Source organism: Homarus americanus, unplaced genomic scaffold (assembly GCF_018991925.1).
Source record: "Homarus americanus isolate GMGI-L3 unplaced genomic scaffold, GMGI_Hamer_2.0 scaffold49667, whole genome shotgun sequence".
Taxonomy (NCBI): domain Eukaryota; kingdom Metazoa; phylum Arthropoda; class Malacostraca; order Decapoda; family Nephropidae; genus Homarus; species Homarus americanus.
The window spans coordinates 2,318,589-2,339,343 of NW_024738608.1; the positions used below are offsets into that span (position 1 = coordinate 2,318,589).

The 20,755-nt window shown below is 36.5% G+C and overlaps 1 protein-coding gene across 2 annotated transcripts in view; it reads left to right on the forward strand.

Annotated features, from left to right (window-relative positions):
- The window catches only part of LOC121874108 (peroxisome assembly factor 2-like), a 53,696-nt gene that overhangs the window by 22,548 nt on the left and 10,393 nt on the right, over nucleotides 1-20,755 (forward strand). For both annotated transcript variants that reach the window (XM_042378053.1, XM_042378054.1), the window contains 3 exons: nucleotides 8,906-9,052; nucleotides 10,272-10,380; nucleotides 19,633-19,749. In XM_042378053.1, coding sequence (XP_042233987.1) covers nucleotides 8,906-9,052; nucleotides 10,272-10,380; nucleotides 19,633-19,749 — 373 coding nt within the window. The remainder of the gene's footprint in view (nucleotides 1-8,905; nucleotides 9,053-10,271; nucleotides 10,381-19,632; nucleotides 19,750-20,755) is intronic.

Consider the following 20,755-nt stretch of genomic DNA (forward strand, 5'->3'; position numbering starts at 1 on the left):
ATCTTCCGGCCCCGAATCTTGCTGGCATTCTTTACAACGAAGGACTTGGAAGGTAGCTTTTTCCAGAAAAGACCAGATTCGTCCATGTTAAACACCTGGTCGTCACTGTACTGTCCTTCCTCCATAATCTCACGTAAAAACGGAGGAAATTCCCTAGCCGCAGCACGGTCAGCACTCGCTTCTTCACCACCAATGTTTATATTGGTGATCTTGTTCCGGATCTTAAACTTCTGTAACCACCCAGAGGAAGCATTAAAGGGTTTGGGCTCTGTAATTCCCATCTTTCGTGCCACTGCAATGTACAGTTCACGTGCGTACTCCTTAACAGAGCGCGTGTCGACCGCCATGTTCCGTCGCGCCTGACGCACCAAGTACCTCACAAGTAATTTTTCTGTCTTGAGAAGCACCTGGTTGTGAAACTACTTGATCATAGAAGACCTGTAGACTTTGTGATCTTCATGTGCTCCTTTATCTTGGCTGCATCCTTCTTTATTGTTCGAATCGTAGATTCATTCACACCATGCTGGCGCGCCAAATCAACCTGCCTTGTTCCTTTCTCCAACTCTTGGATGATGGTATACTTCACCTCGTAGCTTAAGGAACGTCGTGTCTTCTTTGGCTTAGTGCCGCTGGGTCCAGGTAAGGAAAGGTTTCTCTCTGGGGGCGGTGGTCCGGCGGAAGCCATTTTACAGAACAATGGATACACATTTACACGGTCTGGCCTGGAGGAATGAAACTGCCACGGCTAGGTCAGGCGTCGTCTTTCCTCCCTCCCTCCTTCCCCCGGGTGGACACGTCATAATACTTTAAGCCAATTACAGCTAGCAGCAGAGGGGGGGTAGGGATGCATGGCCAATCACAGTCGGATACGCCATATGACGTCAGTGATAACGCAACAAAGACACACACTGCGCAACCTTACCGCGCGGCTTGCCCAGGCGGAGGGAGGAGGAGGAGGGAGAGGCGAGAGCACAGGCAGGCAGGCAGGCGGGTGGCGGGTGGGGTGAATCTAAAAATAGCGTCGCGCCGGACACACTCTGCGTAATGGGGTTCACGCACCGCGTAATGTGAGCACATTAGGTTCTGGCAGGGCACCGCGTAAACGTGGAAACGCGGAATGTGGGACCACGTAAAGTGAGGGTTGACTGTATATGTTTTAAGTAATGTTAATAAATGTTAATAAATGGAACAATAGAAGTACTGTATCTAACCACTAATGGCAAAGAAAAAAAAAGAGATGGATTGGGAACGCCAACATATACGTGCGCATTTAAGGATACCGCGTCATTTATCTTTTTAAGAATATGTACAAAAGATTCATTATTGTTCATTACTGAATATGTATTTGATTGAATTAACCTTTATATTTGCGAAATGAACAATACAATTCATTAATAATACTTAGAATATTAAAACTCACAAGAGGATAAGAGATGGCATTGTTGTCAGTGTTTACACCCAAAATGTCAGTTATCCACCTGAAACTGAAGAAAATAAGACCCTGGTTGTTGTTGTAGTAAAAATAATGTAAAAAATATGTATGTTTTAATTAATGTTATTTAATGTACAGGAGAAGTAACCACTGATATTAAAGAAAAAGTGAGACTGATAGTGGAATGCCAATGTATACGTGCATACTCAAGGAAACCTAGTCATTTATCGTAAGAATATGTACAAAAGATTCAGTATTGTTTATTACTGAATATGTATTAGATTGAATTAATATTTATACGGTATATGTGGAATGAACAATACAATTCATTACTAATATTTAGAATATTAAAACACACACGAGGAGACAAGACGGCATTGTTTTCGTGAGTGACGATGGTTCTACAAAAGAAACTGAAGGAAATAAGACCCTGGTTGTAGCTGTAGTGAACTTAATTTTAAAAAATTGAATGCCTGTATGTGTGTTTTAAGTAATGTTATTTAATGTTAATAAATGGAACACTAGAAGTAGCTAACCACTAATGGTAAAGAAATACGGCGAGACGATTGGGAACGCCACCGTATCAACAGTAAGTGCGTACATGTGAAAACATATCACCAATGGCGGTAAAGTCTAAAACATAAGGACAGCCAATGAATATTGTGCGAGTTTTTACTCAGATGACAAAGTCAACAGGTTCAACTCTGGCTGAAGCTGTAGCTTTCCATAAAGCTGTTGCTGAAACTGTTACTGAACCTGAAGTTGATGTTGAAGCTGCTTATGATGCTGAATTTGATGGTGTAGCTGAAGTTGATGGTTTAGGCCTTTGAATAATAAAGCTGTCGAACGAACCTTGCATAGCTGCTTTCTTTTCTCATTATACATCTTTAAGTAGAGGTCATTTGCGTTTATTTAAATTTTAATGGATCCACTTCAGAAAATATATTCATTGCTTGCTCCATATAATATCCACAGACCTCTCACCTTTTTCATATCGTTTTAACACATCTAGTTTCTTGGCTAAGCTTATACACTTTCTATTAGTTTTGGAACAACACTACCATCACTTGCTCACTTCCTCATGTTTAATAGGGATGCAAAAAGGATGTAAGAAACCTGAGAAAGTTTTTCTCCTGTTCCTGTTCGAGATGCGTGAAAAGAAAAGGCCTGCCAAGCTCCGACTGTTGTTTACCACTCATTAGTCAGGCAGCTTCTTTCTGCAAGGTGCTCTTCATTTTTTTACAGTAATTTTTTAATTTTTTTTTATAATATACATTTTGGGGTTTAGTTATTATTTCTATTAAAATTTAATTTAATTTTATTTTTATTATATTTTGGTCGTAAATACGAATGAAATAAGGACGTAAATTGAATTGGGTCCTAAATTAACTAGTGTCTTAAATCTGAAAAGTTGTTGGTCTAACCGTTGTTATCGGAGGCTTTACTGTATATTGTATTTACATGCACAAAATCATATGTTTTCCCCTACAAACCCACTTTAAAATCACTCAATAATTGTATGACAAAACATACTTTAGGCTGATATATATAAGATAAAAACTGTAAGCCTTTAACCACCCAACCCTGGCTGGGAAGATGGGGCCAAAGTCTAGTGAAGTATTTATTTGTTTATTTATGTTCTTTAGATAGAGTTTTTCTGTTTTGTTTATAAAGTGTCACAGAAGTGACCAGGGAGAATATAATTTACATTGCTGGAATTCTTATAAGATAGGGATAAATTTGAATACAAACACGCTATAGTTCGCCTTAGACATACAAATTTTAGTTCTAATTACAAATGGTAAATTTTTTATCTTTTGTGCAAAATATATGACGTTTATACAGTATTCTAATTATTCGCTGTCTTGCAAGGATTCTAGCAATGCAAATTGTATTCTCCTAACTTTAGTCTGTGATATTATATAAGATGAAAACTTAAAGCCTACTGTATAACCACCAAACCTTGGCTGGGAGGGAGGGAGGAAGGGGAGGTGATAGTGATACGTTTGACAGTTGCGCCGAAGGTCTAGTGAAGTATTTATTTGTTTACCGGGTATTTATGTCATTTAGATTAATTTTTTTTTTTTAATAAAGTGTCACAGAAGTGACCGCAGAGAATATAATTTACATTGCTGGAATTCTTATAAGATAGTGATTAATTTGAATATAATCATGCTATAGTTTGCACTAGACAAAAGTTTTAGTAATCATTTAGTACATTATTTTGATTACATGTACAGTACAGCTTTGCCCTTAGGACAGTGTAGCATGCCCAGAGAAACATTAGGCACTAGTTTTAAAATATGATGCGCCAGAGTGACTCGCGCAAAATAGGAAAGATTTGCTTTAAATTAAAACATTGTCCTTAATTGTGGGTGTCGCTTTAAATCAGTAATCTTAAATTGAATCGCTTTAAATCGATGTTCTACTGTACATTCAGGAGCTGGTGCATGCCCAGTACCTGCCAAAAAGTGCATAACAGAGAGTCAGTATATGCCTAGTACAGTATTACCCCGCTTTACGCGGTTTCACTTTCCGCGATTTCCCATTTACGCGGTGCCTCGCCAGAACCGAACTTTCACTTTCCGCGGTGCATCTACTCATATACGTGGGAAGCGGCGCGGGCAGGATGCGCACAAGGTCGCCCAGTCATCAAAACATTACCGAGTTCTTCACCCGCCACCCACCACAGCCGGCCTAAGTTAGTGATAGTGAGGATATGGACTTTGGACTTTGAGGGGTTTGACAAAGAGGCCTTGCAAGCCTATGTGGTGGATAGTGATACAATTGATACAAGTGATACAGGTGAGGGCCAATAATCTGCCCTCTGCCTCGGAACCAACCCCCCATCCCTGTGTGCCCAGCCATCTTTTCTACTAATGTAAGTGTTAAAAAAACTAATATTATTGATATTTCTCTTAATTATTAATTGTGTGTGCATACCATCATAAAATTAAGATGTAATTTTTACTACAACGTAGGTATTGTGTCTGAAAAAGTGGAGTTTGGGGGCCGGGCCAGTCTCTGTTGGAATTAATCCCATATGTTCTGTTGTTCACTTTACGTGGTTTTCACTTTCCGCGTTACCCCATGGGTTCAATTGACCGCGTAAATCGGGGTACTACTGTACTTGCCAACAGTGCGTGACAGAGACGTGACCGATCGCCCAAGCGGTTAACGAGCCGATCAGTGGTGAAGAGGATAAAAGTAAAGTAAAAACGGGTGCCGGAAAATCGGTGGTGTACCTGTAATACAAGTCATTGTGTTTGTCCAGAAGATGGCTGAAATTTTCAGCCATTTCGTGTTGTAATTTCAAAACTTCAGTGTTTCTTTGTGAAAATGGACCCTAAAAAATGCCTAGTGAAGTGAAATGTAAAAGGCAGAAATCAGTAATGAACCTGACAAAGAAAGTTGAATTATTAGACAAGTTAAAGGAGGGGATGAGTGCTGCTACGGCTGGTCGGTTGTTTGGTATAGGTATACAGTAGTGCACTAAGGTAGTATAAGTTGCTATTCGCAGTTTTGCCTATTCGTGCCATTCCTTGTAACCTAACCCCCGCGAATAATAAGGGTTTACTGTACCTTAGTAAATATAGGTTTCATTTTTATATCATATGGATTAGTTCAGGATTCATTAACTAGTATTGTTTAATGGTCCAGTAATTAATTTGATTGTATCATACCAATGATGTGATTTTCTAACTACAGGTAATCCTTTGCTTAAACATTACCATATGTGTTCATTAAATTTTGAGAACAGTACAGTACAGGGGGCCCCCTAAGTTCGCATTTTTTTATTTCGCGGTCCTCTATTATTCTCAGATGACACCCTGGATGTACCCAAGAATGTCTGTGGGTAATTTTAACGTTGCCGGCATTTTCGCGGCTGGGACAGGGAGCCATTTGTTCTAGAGACAGTCATTTCTTTTACCTGTACTGTATAGTATATGTGTGTGTGTGTAGACGCAAAACACATACTGTACAAATAAATAATACTGAAAAAAAAATTTCTCAAATAATCAGAAACAAATTTATTAAAAATGTGAGTCTACCCTCAAGGCCATACTTTATTACTTTATTAATAAAGCATGGAGTAGACTTTAGGGTAGAATGTCACATTTTTAATAAATTTGTTTCTGATTATTTGTGAGAAGATTTTTTTCAGTTATTTATTTGGACGTGTTTTGTGTCTACACACACACATATACAATACAGGTAAAAGAAATAAATGTCTGAAGGGCAAACACATAAAGGGCATATACATATCTTTGTATACACATAAAAATGTACCCCCCCCCGTGGTCAGCAAATGTTATTCTCGGATTTGGCGATTTGCGGCCATTTTGAGAACCTAATCCCCGCTATTTGGGGGGCTTCCTGTATTACTAATTTTATTTACATCTCGAGGAAAAATAATTTATTGTAATAAACTCTAATTAATTTAAGCTTAACCTTCAGAGATATTTAGTTAGTATTACCTTGTATAGGTTGTACCTCTCTTGTCCGGCATTCTGTGGTCCGGAAATTCCCGTGGTCCGGAACGATTTTAGTTTGTCCAATAGGTAGATAGGCAGCTTTTTTTTTGTTTTTTTTTGTTTTTACTTATCAGAATTATTATTATTATTACAGGAGTATTAAATTTTTGCACCTCAGGCCCCAATGTGGGTCAGTGACCTATGCCCGGGTGGGCTAATCCCCATAAAAAAAAAAAAACAACAAAGCCGCGGGAAGTTAAGGTTTGTTTACATCCGGCAGTTCGGCCTCTCTCTCTCTGCTTGTCTATACAGAGTACAACATTTAACCCTTCAATATATATGAGCAGTAAATAAGTGTTGCTTTCATATTCTTATGTAGAGTAATGACGATATGTTTTCACATGTGCGCTCTTACATATGCGCAGTCTCACTGGTTTTTTTTACCATTAATGGTTAGCTACTTATATTGTTCCATTTATTAGCATTAAATAACATTACAGGTATACTTCAAACAACCATATTCATTTTTTTACATTAATTTTACTACAGCTACAATCAGGGTCTTATTTTCTTCTTTAACATAAACAATGCCGGCAGCTGTCTCGTCTCCTCGTGTTTTAATATTCCACGTATTATTAATAAATTGTATTGTTAATTTTGTACACACAAACATTAATTCAATAAAAACAAATTCAGAAACATTAATTAGAATATATATGAACAGTAAATAAGTGTTTCTTTCATATTCTTATGTAAAATAATGACGATATGTTTTCACTTGTGTGCACTTACATACGCGATCTCTCTTTTTTCTTTACCATTATCGTTAGCTACTTCTATTGTTCCATTTATTAACATTAAATAACATTACTTAAAACAACCATATTAATCTTACTACAGCTACAACCAAGGTCTTATTTTCTTCAGTTTTATACAGGAATGTAGAACCAGTCAGTCACTGGTTTTGTAATCAACGAAAACCATGCTGTGTCATTTCCTCGTGTGTTTTAATATTTTACGTATTATTAATTAATTGTATTGCTCATTTTGCACACATAAACATTAATTCAATAAAAAAGACATTCAGTAATAAACAATAATGAATCTTTTGTACATAAGAGAAATGACGCTGTTTACACGATTATGCACGTCGTCTGCATGTTGGTGGGCCGTTCAAACCCGTCGAAATTCAAGTTTCCGCTGTCAAAATTTTTATTTTTATTTTTTTTGTGTTCCAATAAAATACGTTGAATTAAAAACTCGCGAAATTTGAGAAGCTACTATACGACATTTAACCCTTCAATATGTCTTCAAAGAGACCATGATGCAGAGAAAGTGGTGCTAGTGCTTCCAAGCATAAGCACAAGTCACTATCTATCCAGGAAAAGGGTGAATTTCCGTGGTCCGGCAATTTCCACGGGCCGGCACCGGTCAGGTCCCGAGGTTGCCGGAATAGAGGTACAACCTGTACTAGTACAGTACTGTATTATAATTTGATTCATATCATGAAGTTATTTAGTTTAATGTTCAAAATATATAATATGGGATACTGTATTTTCATTGTGCCATCACAAAGAAATTATTTATTACCATATAAGGTAAACTTATAAGTACAGTATAATCTGGATTTATGCAGTTTTTGTTTACGCGTTTGGTCATTTACGTGGCACCTTGCCAGAATGAAATGTTTTAATTACGCGGTAAATTTCATCATTTACGCGGGTGAAGTATAATTTGTTTATTTACTGAAGATATTTATTTTTAGCTCATAAAATTCAAAGAAATTACCCGGCCAGAATATAAATTTACTTTGCTGGAATTCTTATAAGATGGTGATTATTTTAAATAAAAACATCCTAAAATTTGCATTAGACAAACAAATTTTAGATCTAATTTAAGAATTTTATTAGAAAGAGCAAAAATTTTATCTTTTGTGCAAAATATATGATGTTTATATTCAAAATATTCCCTTTCTTGCAAGGAATCCAGCAATGTCAATTATATTATCCTAACTTTAGTCTGAGGTATTATTCATTTCTAAGCATGTAAGCCTACTGTTTTCACCCAAACATTTCTCAGACAGGGCGGAGCCAGCTATTGTGGGAAGAGGGGGGGGGGAGTTGAGTCCATTATTTGAATGGACATTAACCGGCGACTGTATTTCTCTTAAATATTAATTGTGTGTGCATACCATCATAAAATTAAGATGTTATTTTTACTTCAACATACATATTGTGTCGGAAAAAGTGTAGTTTGGGGGTTGGCCCAGTCTCTATTTCAATTAATCCCATATGTTCTGTTATTTCGTTTATACGCGTTTCTCGTTTTACGCGGACCTCCACGGGTTCCATTGACCGCGTAAATCCAGACTATACAGTACAGTACAGTACAGTACTTTTAAGGTGTAGATTTGTATACCTTCTACATGTATACTTATTATTTTATCTTGGCCTTCAGTGATATTACTGCTGTACTGTAGTCTTATAGTTTGATTCTTAAAATAAAGTTTAGTTTATGTTTGTACTGTAGTTCAGTTTATTTCCATTATGCCAATACTGTACAAAGAAATATTTTTATCATATAATAAAGTTTACTTATACTTTTTAATGGAGGAAGGGGAATGACTATTGGGCAGGAAGTCACTTCATCAAAAGATAAGATTGGTTATGGTAAATCATATAAAATAATAGATATTCTTGCAAAATTTTTAAAATCTGATACACATATGTCCCTGTGGCAATGACTAGCATCAGGAAAACTTATAATATGTAGGTATGTGACAAAACGTGTCAAAATGCTTGTGAAAGCATGTGTTAAAGTAGTGATTTAGACATGTGTCAAAATTGCTGAAGAGCTGTGGCACCCCTGTAAAGGCCAAAAAATGATGATAAAGATGTACAGTTTGGAAATTTGATTTTTCGTTTGTTTGTTATGTATATCCTTGGACTTTTCAAGTAGGTATTAAAGCTGTCAGGCTAAATATGTGTAATTTCTACAGGAGTGCTGTTGTATGGACCACCTGGAACAGGCAAAACACTCTTGGCTAAAGCTGTGGCTACTGAATGTGGACTAAACTTCATGTCAGTAAAAGGTCCAGAGCTACTTAACATGTATGTCGGACAGAGTGAGGAAAATGTGCGTCAAGGTTAGTCTGGCATTGAAATTATTCCTCGCTTTCAGTTTTATCCTGCTCTTGGAATAAATGGTTGTACAGTATATGGGGTATTTAGTTTTTAATTTGCAATATTAACATATTCTATGAATTATTCAGATTTTTATTTGTGGATGGAAATGACTACTTTACATGAGAATGGGGAGTTTTATACTTTCTAAGGCTACTGGTTGCTGTTGCCTGTATTGTAATAGAAGAGTAGTGAAGAAGGTTATTAAGCCTTGGGCAAGTAACTTGAGAAAAGTCAGAAAAGAAAGTTCTACTTTCATAAACTTAGAGACAGGGAGTTGGAGTGTGGTCAGATGGGTTTGAATACTGTACTGTATTATGTTAAACTCTTAGCAAAAGTTGGTAAAGTAGAAAATTATATATAAAACAAAAAGGTTTAACTGGCACCTACATTGCTGGTTCCTTAAGATGATTGAAAATGCCAAAAAAAAAAGAGAATAGTTAACCTTAGGAAAAATATACAAAAAACGATATTAAAGAATCTTAGAAAAAGTATATTTTAACACTATGGGCCGTGGATTGATGACCCTCTCCTAAAAAAATTTAACCTCTTTAACTCTTTAGGTGCGTAATTAAATTTCGCGCCGGTTCCTGAAAAGTGTCAATTATCCTGCCAAAAATGAATTTCATATAATCACATTTTCTATATGTTTTTCCTAGAGAACTTTTAGTATATTTTCCAAATCTGGAACAAAAATTCACATATGTGTGCAAATTTTAGAGAAAAAATGACATTTATACCCAAAAATGCAGGAAATTGGTATAAATCAATGTCTGGTATATGGCAAATAAATTTAATCAATTTGGTAACTAAACAGCAAATTTAGATATGTATTACATATTCAGATAATATCAAACAAAATAGTACAAAAATAAGCTATATTGCATTCAGGAAATACTCCTATACCTCAATACATAATATGTCCGCATGTCGTCTCATTTGGGGAAGTTTTTCAAGGCCGTGGGATATCCCCGCTTGTCGCATTTAATTAATATAATATTTTGGGCGGGTTTACCCGCATGTCGCATCCAAAGGGTTAACACAGAAAAAAGATATTATCCCTGATATTTAAAGTTTCTAAATACAGTAAATACAAATTGCCTTCATGATTTTTGGGTAATACATAAATAAATGCAACTTATATACAGTGCTGTACCTGTACTTTGCTTTCTCAATTGGCAGTGTTTAGTCGAGCCCGGGCTGCTTCTCCCTGTGTCATTTTCTTTGATGAGTTGGACTCTTTAGCTCCCAACCGTGGACGTTCAGGTGACTCAGGTGGAGTAATGGACAGGTAACTCTTATTGTCATAGTGCAGGTATTCAGTCATGTGCTGATGTTTTACTTCTCTTCTAAACTTTTACTTACAAAGTTTAAAATGTGACTTAAAATTTGTGTGTGTGTGTGTGTGTGTGTGCGTGTGCGTGCGTGCGTGCGTAAGGTCCCTGACTTACGAACACTCGCCAACACGAACGGGGTTAAACTTGAATTTTACAGTATTTCATTTGCTGTACCTGATTACTTATTTTTACTTTCATTTACTGTATATTTCTTCTTTTGTCTTAAATTAAGTGATTTTAGATGTATATAAGGACTTAGGCTATGATATAGTGGGATTTTAAACTTTGTTCTGTAAGTACAGTAATACCCCGCTTTACGCGCTTCTCGTTTACGCGTTTCTACATTTACGCGGTACCCTGCCAGAACCGGAATTCCCACTTTACGTGGTGCATCTACTCATATACGCGGGTGAAATATAATTTCTTTATTTAGCTCATGAAATTCATACAAATTACCCGGCCAGAATACAATTTACATTTCTGGAATTCTTTCAATATGATGATCATTTTGAATATAAACATCATAGATTTTGCATTAGACATACAAATTTTAGATCTAATTTAAGAATTTTATTAGAAAGAGCAAATATGTTATCTTTTGTGCAAAATATATGACGTGTATATTCAAAATATTCTTGGTCTTGCAAGGAATCCAGCAATGTCAATTATATTATCCTAACTTTAGTCTGAGGTATTATTTATTACTAAAAATGTAAATACAGTCGGCCCTTAACACGCGGGGGTTAGGTAACAGAGATACCCGTGAATGTTAAAAATCCGTGTACTATTGCTGCCCCCCCCCCCTCCCCCCCTTTTAAAAAACCCCTGGCCCCCCATGTCCTTATTTACTGTATATACCTGTGTGTAGTTCGAGTTTTTAAGACCAAATTTTTTGGCAAAGAATTGGGGGTCGACCTCTAAACGGGTAATAGTTTCGTTAGGTTGAAAAATATTTACCAGTAACTACCAGAAAACAATGGAAACGACGCACCACCAGCTGTGAGTGTCGGTACAGTTGCCAGGGCAGATCTCTTGCGTCGTCATAGCAAGCCCAAAGTAGCCAAATCCATGGTATAGTAGCACAGGATGATGTAAAACATAAAGTATTCATTTATTAAAGTTTATTTATAGATACATAAATTTTTTTTCATTACATTTGAAGCATCAATCTTCGTTAATTAAATTTGTAACAAAAGAAAACTACGATACCGTATTTCTAAGTACCGGGTATTTTCATTAAAATATTGCATCGCAAGTATATTTTACCTTAACTGTGACTGAATGAATATATTCTCAGAAATAAATATGGAAATGTAATATTTTTGCAGAAATGACGTACGTATTACAGTGGAAAGTGGGATAAAATCATGACGAAAACAATGACTTTCGCTTCTTTCGTTGTTCAAAAGATTTTACCGTGATCGCTTTTCGAATGGTTTTCAGTTAAAAAACTGTTGTATTACAATAATATTCTATCCTAATTCACTTGAATAAATACTACGATACCATATTTCTGAATATTTTCATGAAAATCCGTCAAAATAATTTTCCTTGTCATCGTCTTCAGCACAGTTGCCAGTTTCAAGATTTTCCGATTAAAATTTTATGTTACCAAGCATTTCTTTTCCCAAATCGTTTTACAATACTGTAGGTAAAACAGTTTACTATTGTGCAAACTCCACAGAAAAAAAAATTTACAAATGGAGACACCAAAAATGTAAAAAAAAAAAAAATGCTGTCTGACTTGCAACACTGTTGGTAGGGTCAGGTGGTTCTAACGGCATCCTGCCAGTACCCGGTAATCAAATTTATAACAGTGTCTAACCTCAATTACTGTAGTTTATCTGATGTAGGCAACATGAAGTAAAAAATACCAGTTAATGTGAGAAATTGGAAATGAATAAACAAGAAAAATGTCATTGGGCTATTTTTGGCAGGGCTGAGGGAGAGAGTACCAGCTGTTTGGTCTTTTTTGGCGGGAGAGTCACGCAAATATCCGTATTCGTATTTGTTTGGTGTCTTCTGTATTTTTAAAAATGAATACTTGTACAGTGACCCCTCGTTTAACGAACGCCTCGGCTAACGAACTGCCTTCCATAAGGATCTTCAATTCGGTTAACGAATTTCTTACGAACCGACCTCAACATGTTTTCGCTTGCACTGACCGGGCAACCAGCTTTAGTATCAGTCCGCCAATACATTAATCGGTTCTAGGGCTTAAATTCCTTACTATTTTAGTAAATATCAAGAAGTTTATACTATTCAATAATTTTAAAAGTTTAATATTCAATTTTTTAGTCATTTTAACAATTATTGAACATAATTGAAGGTAAAGTGACTAGTTTAATGCGCGGCATCCAGCCTCTTAACACAGCAAACAGGCGTTAGTCTCTCTCTGTTTTCACTGGAGGTAACATCTTGCTTGAGACTCTCTTCAACTAAACGCTTTTTTTCTGTGTTTCCAAGCAAATTATTGGTCATTTTGAAATTTATTTTACATATTGACAATATATAGTGCAGTGCAGTGTTATTTTAAAGAAAATATTCTTTATTTACAGCTAGTTTAACTTTGAAAAACACGTGTTGACATTGTTTGAATCCAGCATGGGGCCTAAGAGATCAAGAAAATCTATTTCAATCCAAACCAAGCAGGAAATCATAAAAAAACATGAACAAGGCATTAAATCAAATGTGCTTAGCAAAGAATATGGCATGTCGGCATCAACTGTGTCGACAATTCTTGCACAGAAAGACAAATTTAAAGAAGTGAAAGTGAGAGACAAATCTACAAGAGTGTTTAAAAGTAGATCCCTAATCGTAGAAACTGAGAGGTTACTTATCATCTGGATTAGGGAAAAACAGATGAAAGGTGATTCAGTTTCTGGTGATTTCATTTGTGAAAGAGCCAGGAAGATTTATGAACATTTAAAGGCAGATCAACCTGGTTCTTCAGGCACAGAATTTGAAGATTTTCGGGCTAGCAAAGGCTGGTTCGAAAAATTTAAGAAAAGAAGTGACATATTAAGTGTTGTTAGGCATGGTGAAGCTGCTAGTGCTGATATGGAAGGGGCAGCAAAGTTTTTAGTTGAATTTAAAAAACTGATGGAAGAAGAAAATTATCTTCCACAGCAAGTGTTCAATGTGGACGAAACTGGGCTGTTCTGGAAAAAAGATGCCCAAAAGAACATTCATCACCAAAGATGAAGCCTCTTTACCTGGGCATAAACCCATGAAAGACCGTCTCACTCTATTGCTTGGTGCCAATGCTTCAGGGGATTTCCGACTGAAGCCTATGCTTGTCTACCACTCTGAAAACCCCAGGGTGTTCAAGCAACAGAAAGTGGTAAGAACAAAACTTGGAGTGTATTGGAAGTCCAACCGTAAGGCATGGGTGACAAGACAGCTCTTTAATGAATGGGCTGTTGATGTGTTTTGCCCTTGTCAAGAGCTACCTAACCACCAATAAACTCCCTTTAAAGGTTCTTCTCCTCATGGATAATGCTCCTGGTCATGACCCTGACCTTGCCAGCATTTTGGAGTATCAATTTGACTTTGTGAAAGTGTTGTTTTTGCCTCCAGACACTACATGAATCATACAGCCAATGGACCAGAATGTGATCAGCAACTTCAAGAAGTTTTACATGAAGAAAATGTTTAGGAGGTGTCATCAGGCAACTTCCAATGATCCTGAACTAACACTGAAACAGTTCTGGAAGACACAATTCAACATCCTGGAGGCTGTAAAATTGATTGTGTCATCATGGCATGAAGTCTCCACTAGATCCCTCAATTCTTCATGGAAAGCACTGTGGCCATCAGTAGTCCATAATTTTGAGGGATTTGAGGAAGAAACAGAGTTGGACAAGGAGATTGTGTCCATTGATCAGTCATTGGGCCTTGAAGTGGAGGAGGATGATGTGGAAGAGCTTGTGATGTCTCATGAGGAGGAACTTACTCCTGATGACTTGAAGCAACTGGATGAGATGTTACAGGTAGAGGCTGACAGTGGTGAGGAGGAAATTGAAAGTGATGACCATATGTCAGCTAAACAGTTGAAAGATGTGATTTACTACTGGGAGAAGTTCAGGGAACTGGCTTCAAAGCACCCAGAAGTGGAAAAAACTGAACTAACTTTGTGTCATGTTGAGGACTCAGTGGTCTCCTTCTTTAAACATAAGTTAATGGTGAGGAGGACAGGTGCCCCACAGACCACAATTGACACTTTCTTCAGTAAAAGGCAGAGGGAACAAGATGCTATCCCTCAGCCTTCCACTTCAAGAAGGAGAGAGGATATTCATGGTGGAGAATCTGTCAGTCCAGAGGTTCCTGACATTTTCATGGAAGGTGACTCACCTTCCAAGAAGCTGTAAAATGCTTCTCCTCCACCTCCACTTCCTTCTCTTCTCCCTTCTCCTCCTCCACCTCCCACTTCAAATGCACATCATCATCATCCAGGAGCCTTCTACATACACACCTCAAAGTAAGTGAACTTTTCTACCATTTTTGTTGAATTTAGGAAATTTTCTGTGAGCTGGAACCAATTACCCAAAAACCCATTGAAACAATGGTTTCGGTTAACGAACGACCTTCTGGAACGGATTGAGTTCGTTAACTGAGGGGTCACTGTAAATTAAAAGTACCGTAACATTGTATTATATACCAACTTGTCATATTTCTGGAAAATAAGAATATACCGGTAAACACAATTTCAACGTACTGTAATCTAAAATTAAAGGCTACTTAAGAAGGGCCGATGCAAAAACAAAGCCTCCGCGACCAGGGCTCTGCCGTATCAGCTAGACAGTACAGTGGTCCCTCGGTTAACGAGCACAATCCGTTCCAGCAGGTTGCTCGTTAACCGAGAAACGCGTTAACCGAAACCATTGTTTCAATGGGTTTTTGGGTAATTGGTTCCAGCTCACCGAAAATTGCCTAAATTCAACAAAAAAGGTAGAAAAGTACACTTACTTTGAGGTGTGTATGTAGAAGGCTCCTGGATGATGATGATGATGATGGGAATTAGAATGGGGGTGGAGGAGAAGGAAGAAGAGAAGGCATTGGGGTGGAAGAGAAGTTACCCCATGGCACCATTTCACCCATAAAATTTTAGTTCTCTTGGTGTATTTCAAGATTATTTTCTTTAAATCAACACTGCACTGCATTATATATTGTCAATATGTAAAATATATTTCAAAATGACCAATAATTTGCTTGGAAACACAGAAAAAAAAGCGTTTAGTTGAAGAGAGTCTCAAGCAAGATGTTACCTCCACTGAAAACAGAGAGAGACTAATGCTTCTCTGGTGTGTTAACAGGTTGGATGGTACGCCAGAAACTAGTTTCTCTACCTTCAATTATGTTCAATAATTGTTAAAATGACTAAAAAAACTTAATATTAAACTTTTAAAATTATTGAAATAGTATAAACTTCTTGATATTTACTAAAATAGTAAGGAATTTAAGCCCTAAAACCGATTACTACTGTATTGGCGGACTAATACTACAGCTGGTGGACCGCCAAATGCAAGTGAAAACATGTTGAAGTCGGCTAGTAAAAAAATCGTTAATAGAGGGATTGCTCGTTAACCGAAGTTAGGAATCTTATGGAAGGTAAATCGTTAACCGAAATCTCGTTAACCGAGGCGCTCGTTAACCGAGGGACCACTGTACACGTGTTTTTCGATTCTTTTCAGTTAAAAACTGTTGCATCACAAGTGAATTAGGATATAATATTATTGTAATACAACAGTTTTTTAACTGAAAACCATTCGAAAAGCGATTACGGTAACATCTTTTGAACGAAAGAAAGCGAGTCATTGCTTTCGTCACGATTTTATCCCACTTTCCACTGTAATGCATACGTCATTTCTGCAAAATTATTACATTTCCATATTCTCAGAAATAAATAGTAGTTTTGCTGAAACGTAATGTATTTCAATGTAAATTAGGATAAACTACATGAAAACAAAAGACTTTACCTAACCTTACGATGTTCAAGATATGTTAGTCGTTTTTTTAATAGTTTTCGTTTAAAATACTGTTATATTAGTGATATTCTATTCATACTTTCGTGATATAATACATTCACGGAAATGTAATATTTTTGCTGAAATGACGTAGGTATTAGTGGAAAGTGGGATAAAATCGTGACGAAAACAATGACTTTCGCTTTCTTTCGTTCAAAAGATGTTACCGTAATCGCTTTTCGATTGGTTTTCAGTTAAAAAACTGTTGTATTACATTAATATCCTATCCTAATTGACTTGAATAAATACTACGATACCATATTTCTGAATATTTTCATTAAAATCCATCCAAATCATTTTCCTTGTCATCGTCTGCAGCACCAAACAGCTTCTCCCAGTCCTCTCCTTGAACAGGGCTAGAGGGTACGTGTTTTTCGAATCGTTTTCAGTTAAAAAACTGTTACATCACACGTATATTTTACCTAAACTGCGCCTGAATGAATATATTCTTGGAAATAAATAGTAGTTTTGCTGAAACGTGATGTATTTCAATGTAAAATAGGATAAAATACATGACGAAAACAAAAGACTTTACCTAAGCTTCCGATGTTCTTGAGATGTTATTCGTTTTTTTAGTAGTTTTCGGTTAAAATACTGTTATATTACAATGGTATTCTATTCATACTGTGCTTGATATAATACATTCACGGAAATGTAATATTTTTGCTGAAATTACGTACGTATTACAGTGGAAAGTGGGATAAAATCGTGACGAAAACAATGACTTTGAAATATAATGCAATATTAACCCCTAAATCGGTTAATTCGGAAAATCGGCTAAAACGGACACCCTTCCCCCCCCTATTAGTCCGAATTAACGAGGGTCGACTGTTTATAGATACAGGCTTTATATCTAAGATGGAATTATGTAAAGCATTTTAGAATCACAAGGAAGACCAAGCCCCTGAAGGAAAGGTGGGGAGAAGAGAGGAGATTCGATGAGGGAGGGGGGCATAAGAGGGTAGGGGAGGTGAGGTGGGTGGTCAAGGTGCTAATGGACACAAGAAGATCAAAGAGAAAGTCCGCTGTCATGGCCACTGCTACATGACATGACGTCACCTCACTTCACGAGACCTCTAGGTATGTGACCGCTTGGTGTTCCCCCACAGCGTACTCTTCATGGAACCACACTATACCTTCCACCCACACAACTCTTTTACCATGGTTAATAATTAATTAAAAAAATAATTATTAGTTTGCATGTAATGAGTAACAATTTTTGTTTTTCGATTCTGTTGGAGTAAAATTATTAGAAAACCACACTTAAGTAAAAGTACAAAAAAATTTGAGTACTTTTTAAAAAGGAAATATGCAAAAATGTTACTTGAGTACAATACTCAAGTAAATTTATTTAGTTACTTTTACCGGTAAGCTCTGGTTAAGAGGTCACACTGAGGGGGGGGGGGGGGTTGAAGGATCTCTGCAGTTTGAGTTGCTCCCATTGTGTAGCAAAGTGATTGAAAATTTTTGTTGCCCAGCAGCCAAATGGCAATGCAGGATTTTTTATTTATTGGTATGTATTATTTTTATTAATTCCTCACATTTATTTGTATATATTATTTTATCTTATTTCTCTTTGGGGTTGGTAACTGGAGGAAATTCAGTTTCAGAGAAGATAACACTGTTCATAGCGTCAGCTGTTGTGGTGGTGGTCACGGGCTCACGACCAGGACTCATTGATGTTGTGTTTCTACAACTTACTGTATGTCTGCTCTAGGATTATACCTCGTATTTCTGAAAAGCTAGGGTCGAATTATAGGTTTATTTAAAAATCAGTAAAATGGAAAAGGTTGCAACCTTTCAGTATTGTGTACAGTATTGTTGTGAAGCGGGCTGGGCTGGTAGGACCATGTGATCCACTCAGCATTACTCCACAACAATAAAAATGACCCGCAAGGTATTTTTTCAAATTCTAAAATATTTTTTTTTCCAAGATTTGTGTCGTTCTTAGGATATATCATTACTAAGGTGTCCAATACTCAAGGTGTTTACTGTACAGGGGTCCCCCCGACTTACGAATGCTCGCCAATACGAATGGGGTTAAACTTGAAATTTACAGTGTTTTATTTACCCATGACTTATTTTTTACTTTCATTTACTGTATTTTGTCATTCTATTTCTTCTTTTATCTTAAATTAAGTGATTTTAGATGTATATAAGGACTTAGGCTATGATATAGTGGGATTTAAAAATTTGCTCTGTAAGTACGTTATGCACATAGCATGTGTCCAACTTTCGTACAAATCTGACTTAAGAACGTCCTCAGGAACTGAACCCATTCATAACCCGGGGCCCCTTGTACAGAGTATACCATGATTTCAAATATCATGGAATTTTCCGATATTTTTAATGTAATGGTCAGGCCAGCAATCATCTGAATTTAGAGTTTTCCAACTTAAGAACTCCAAATTTCACAGGCCCTATAATATGCAGTCTGGTTAGAGACATATTATAATTCTTGTATCTAAAGTAAAGTTATGTACAATTGGTAATGTGTGACATCTATCTGATTCATGCTTCCTCTTGTTCCGTAAGTATAATTATATAATTTTTTTTTTACAAGGAACAGTATTGGGCATTTTTATAGAATGGGGAAATGCTTGACACTAAAAATGCATTTAATGGCATAGCTGATACTTCCCCATTAATTACTTTATTGTGTTTCTTGTTGATGAAATTTCATGAGTTTGGCAGTCTGTATCTACTGTATGTAAGGACATGATTGTGTATGTCCACAGTATAATTCAGGATTAGAAAGAGCTACAATATTAAGATTTGGTACCTTGGTTTATTTCACCTAATGATTGAACACCCCATTGTTAACCTAACCAAGCCTAACCCCCAGGTAGTGTGAAATACTTGGTCTATATATTCACAATGTCAGCTGCTATAATTGTGGGATCAAAAGGTTACTGGTTGAGGACACAACATTGGAAAAAGCACCAAATGGTATGAGTTGGCACCTTGCTTATGTACTGTCTAGATTTTTATGTACTGTACTCACTTTGGGATAGATAAAGGCTAGGGTGTATACAGTATGTAAATTTGAATAATCTTAAAGTTAATTGTTAGACAGTTGGTAGAATTTTGTGAGGATTTCCTAATTGAGACTGCATAGTGCTAGTCAGTGAATGTGATTTGAGTTAGAAAAGTCCTTTTATCGTAGAGTTCTCTTCACAGGATAGTGTCAGCTTTGTTAGCAGAGTTGGATGGTGTAGCAAGTATAGCTGACGTATTCGTTTTGGCGGCTACAAATCGGCCAGATCTTATTGACCCTGCTCTTCTCCGCCCTGGAAGGTAAGCCCAATACATTTAAGTGATGCGAGTCATATTTCGAGACACTAGGCCATCTCTACACGAAGGTGTTAAATTACTCGGGAAATCATCAAAATTATTTTCTTTATGGTAATAATATTCCAGCCTTCAGATTACTTTATTTTTCTTACCATTTTAACTATAAAATTTGTTGTTTAACTGAAAGATGTTTATGCTGAACTAACTGAATGAAAAACTGTTTACCTGTGTAACATGTGTTGAAGATAGAGAGGTAGGTATTACTTTGTCACTGACAAATATTTACCTGATTTAATGAGTCGTGGTTGAAATCAAGTGTAATCACAGGTTCTCCTATCACTTAATGTCATTTAACCATACATACTTTGTAGTGTTGTATAGATATCATCCATTTAGCTCATTCCTGAAATATGCTGTGCTAAACAAAAACCATTTTACCATAACACAACTTTTAATAAGGGAGGATGAATTCCTGACCAAATTATATCTGGTCATAGAAACATCAAGAATGTTTTAGAGTATTACAGTAATTAGATACTCAAATATTAACAAAGCCACCTTGTTGCGAGTCTTAGAAAAAAGTATCAGGAAAATTATTTGTTAACACATAAATAATAACAAATTTGAATTAACACACCATTAGCAAAAAACACTAGATTATGGAGTTGTGATCTATGGTGTTTGTTGGGGATCATTTGTTGGAGGTGGAATAGCCACAGCAGTTGGTTGAGAAGCAACACTCTGCAGGAGTTGATTGGGGGATGCCTCTTCACTGAACAATACAGTACTACCATGAGGCAACCACGAGATAAACTAATTACAGGGGGTCCTCATTATCCGAGGCTATTAGGGACTGGAAAATCGCAAATTAAAGCTGGGAATTTCTGGCCATAAAAAATAATGGAAATAGGGTTTCAGTGGGAACATAAGATACTAAGTGACACTTAAAAGTATTATTTTTATACCTATCACACGCTCACCACTTTTCTTCCAACGAATAACACCTAAT